Below are 3,016 nucleotides of genomic sequence, written 5' to 3'. Positions count from 1 at the left end.
AGGACAGGGCAGGGCAGGTGGGCGGGCAGGGCAGGGCAGGTGGGCGGGCAGGGGCTGGGTGCCCGGCCTTGGGGATGCAGAGCAGGACTGGGCTCGTGGGCGGGCAGGGCCGGGGGCCGGGGGATGTGGAGCGCGCTCCTGCAGAGCAGGTGAACCGGGAAGGGACCGGGCCGGTCAGGTTTTACCAGGTAGACTCCGGACCGCGCAGGGGGCTCCGGCGAGGCCTTTCGCTGTGGAAGCTGGCGGGGCTCCGGGCACCGGCTGCAAGCACAGAAACGGACGGTCAGAGCAGGGGCCGGAGCGGGAGCAGCCGCGGCCCGGCGAGAAGTAAACAGGCAGCCGCAGGAAGCCATTAGGGAGAGTGGGCGCTAATGAGCGCGCCGCGGGGCCCCGCCGCCTCCGTGCACCGCCCGCGCCCGGGACGCCGGGACACCGCGATTGGAGCCCGGAACCCCGCTGGCAGGCCATAAACCTGTTTGTGGTCTCCCCCGGTTCCCCCACGGATGCTGAGATCTCCGCCCTTCCCACGTCCTCGCTGGCCCTGGGGACCCGCAGTGCAGGGGGCGGCAGCGCAACCTGATCCAGGTACCCTCACCCCCGCTCCCCGGACCCTGAGTAGCCGCCCTGGGAAAGCAGCAGGGTTTGGCCCACCCCCACCCCTCCGAATCTTTGGAAACCGTCAGGGACTTGGCTCTCCAGATGGTCCTCTGAGCCCCTCTGGTCCTAAACCGAGCTCCAAGCAGCGGTGGCCTGTCGTGCACCGCCATCTGAAAGAGTTCGGGTTACTTGCAGCTGGGTTTGCTTTTTCTGAGGTCAGTTTTTCCACCTCTTGTAGACCCAGCCTCCTATAGACAAGGCCTGCCTCGCGGTGCGGCCGGAGCAGCCCCAGGAGCAGCCCCAGGGATGCGGGCCCCCGCCTTCTCTGGCTTCCTTGCAGCGACTCCCAGGGGCCATCTCGCGCACCTGCCATTGGGGTCCCTGACGCCTGCGGCCTTGGGCCAACCCCAGTGGGCCTTCTCTGGTCGGCCCAGACCACACACGGAGGGGCTGAGGAATTCCTTGCCTTTTAAGCCTTCTTGACTTAACTGGCTGAGGAAGCGCGTGGGAAAGAGCGCTGACGGTAAATTTCAGGTGGGCCTCGATGTTTGCACGAATGTGCTCTTGGTATGAGGTAAGACGAGGATTGTTTATGAACTCCTTTATCGGAAGAATATTTAATCATAAATAGAATGTCATAAATGGTTTGGTCAATTTAAAGAGAAAGTCGCTTCAAACAATTCCACAGGAACTGTAGTGAGGAGTGGGTGTTATCCCACTAAGGCGAATCTGCTGTTGGGATTCCTGGGTGAGTGCGTGGGCACCTGCCTTTGAATTACTGTCTATTCATTTTGCTCAGTGAAAACCAATTCGAATATATTTTCATACGTTGTACACCGAGCTTCAGAACAGCACATTACAGTTCTGTGATGAAATCCCTGACACCGATTTTACTTGAACTAGAACCCAAACCAAAGGAATTTAATGTAGCAGATATATGTAATAATTGCTGTTTTTAGGTCTAAAGTGACAATTTTGGCCCTGACTCTAAAGCTTTTCAGTGTCTTGGATTAGATGAGTTCTTCAGCACCGTCCCCACCTAAGACTTTAGATACAGTTCCTGATGATTTCACTTTAAAACATCACAGTACATGTGTGGGAGGGGTTTTATTATTTTTAAGTTTGAGAGAGAGAGAGAGAGAGAGAGAGAGAGAGAGAGAGAAATGAGACAGAGAGACAGAGGTATCCACAGAGGTCAGAGGGTTGAGGGAGCCCTGGAACTGGAGTTACTAGCAGTTATGAACCACCCAGTGTTGGTTCTGGGAACAGAATTCAGCTCTTCTGCAAAAGCAGTGCATACCCTGAACCACTGAGCCATCTCTCCAGCCCCATGTGTGGGTTTTTTGTTTTGTTTTGTTTTTTTATGTGTATGTGTGTATTGCCTGCATGTAGGTAAGTGCACCTGTGTCGTGCAGTGCCCACGGAGGTCAGAAGAGGCTGTCGGATCCCCTGGGACTGGAATTACGGGACAGTTGTTAGCTGCCATGTGGGTGCTGAGATTCGAACCCAGGTCTTCTGCAAGAACAACCAGTATTCTTAACTGCTGAGCCATCTCTCCAGCCCCGTGTATGGTTTTTTAATAAGTCAAAGTGCATAGGAAAGCTTAAAATAGACTTCTGTTCCCTCCCGCCTCATCCCCAGGCAAGCGCCATGGAGGCCACACTGTTGGCTGTGTCCATTGAGAACTGTATTTGACCAAACCAGGCACCAAACAGGAAAGCATGCACCTACTGTGTCCTTTTCCTCTCCTGTAAGTATATAGAGTTTTTACAGTTTCACTTTCATTGTGAGGCCCCTCTCAGAACAATGCTGGCCAGGCCTCCAGAAAGACTCTTCCCTATATAAATCTTGAGTCTCCTTTATTTTTTAGGACTAACTCATTCACATTAATTTCCCAGAATGCTCCACATCAGACCCTCAACCTTAAAAGAAGCTACCCAGCCTGGTGTGGTGGCTTATGCCTGTAATCCCAGGCTCTAGGCCCAGAGTCCCCTCCACAGGTTTCCCCTGCATCTTGAACTGTCTCAGAGCACTGGAGGACAAAGAAGCCTTCAGGTCACCTTGATGACTCCAGCCACCCCCGACTGTGTCTCCCTGTGGTGACTGTCTCAGGCCTACCCAATACCCAACAAGTCTGAGCTTTTCCTCTCTCATGGCCCTTGTCCTGGCCAGTCTCCCTGTTTTATTGGTTAAGTGTTTTGTTTTGGTTGAATGTAAGAAAATTAAGAGACTTGGAAAAGTAAAACCTATATCACTTCCTTGTAAGACACCATTGTGTTCTAAGTCTCTGCCTAAAGACCCTCAAAATGGAATAAATGGAATGGAATAAATACTTCATTTTTAAACTTCGGGTGATTCAAAACAATATAAAGTCATGAGGAACCTAATAGATCTTCATACCGTAAGTATGAGGCATGAT

At 52.8% G+C, this 3,016-nt stretch overlaps 1 protein-coding gene and 1 long non-coding RNA gene across 10 annotated transcripts in view; one reads left to right on the top strand and one right to left on the bottom strand.

The window, feature by feature from the left end:
* The window catches only part of Sft2d1 (SFT2 domain containing 1), a 115,327-nt gene that overhangs the window by 43,347 nt on the left and 68,964 nt on the right, over positions 1-3,016 (bottom strand). For 6 of the 9 annotated variants that reach the window (XR_003849834.1, XM_017798678.2, XM_029564523.1 and 3 more), the window contains one exon: positions 186-261. Coding sequence is in view for 5 of the 9 variants with exons in the window: in XM_017798678.2 (XP_017654167.1) it covers positions 186-261 (76 nt within the window). In the remaining 4 variants the exon portion in view is untranslated. Of the gene's footprint in view, positions 1-185; positions 262-677; positions 943-3,016 lie in introns of those variants that run through there. The other 3 variants (XM_029564524.1, XM_029564530.1, XM_029564526.1) reach the window with 2 other exon arrangements.
* Positions 268-2,848, top strand: LOC103735729. The gene is made up of 3 exons (XR_607342.2): positions 268-585; positions 2,239-2,347; positions 2,496-2,848. It is a non-coding gene; the product is annotated as an uncharacterized LOC103735729 (long non-coding RNA).

The sequence above is a fragment of the Nannospalax galili genome, unplaced genomic scaffold (assembly GCF_000622305.1).
Source record: "Nannospalax galili isolate Female #2095 unplaced genomic scaffold, S.galili_v1.0 scaffold1157, whole genome shotgun sequence".
Classification (NCBI taxonomy): Eukaryota; Metazoa; Chordata; class Mammalia; order Rodentia; family Spalacidae; genus Nannospalax; species Nannospalax galili.
The sequence above is the reverse complement of the archived record's forward strand: the minus strand, read 5'-3'. Positions and strand labels throughout refer to the sequence as shown.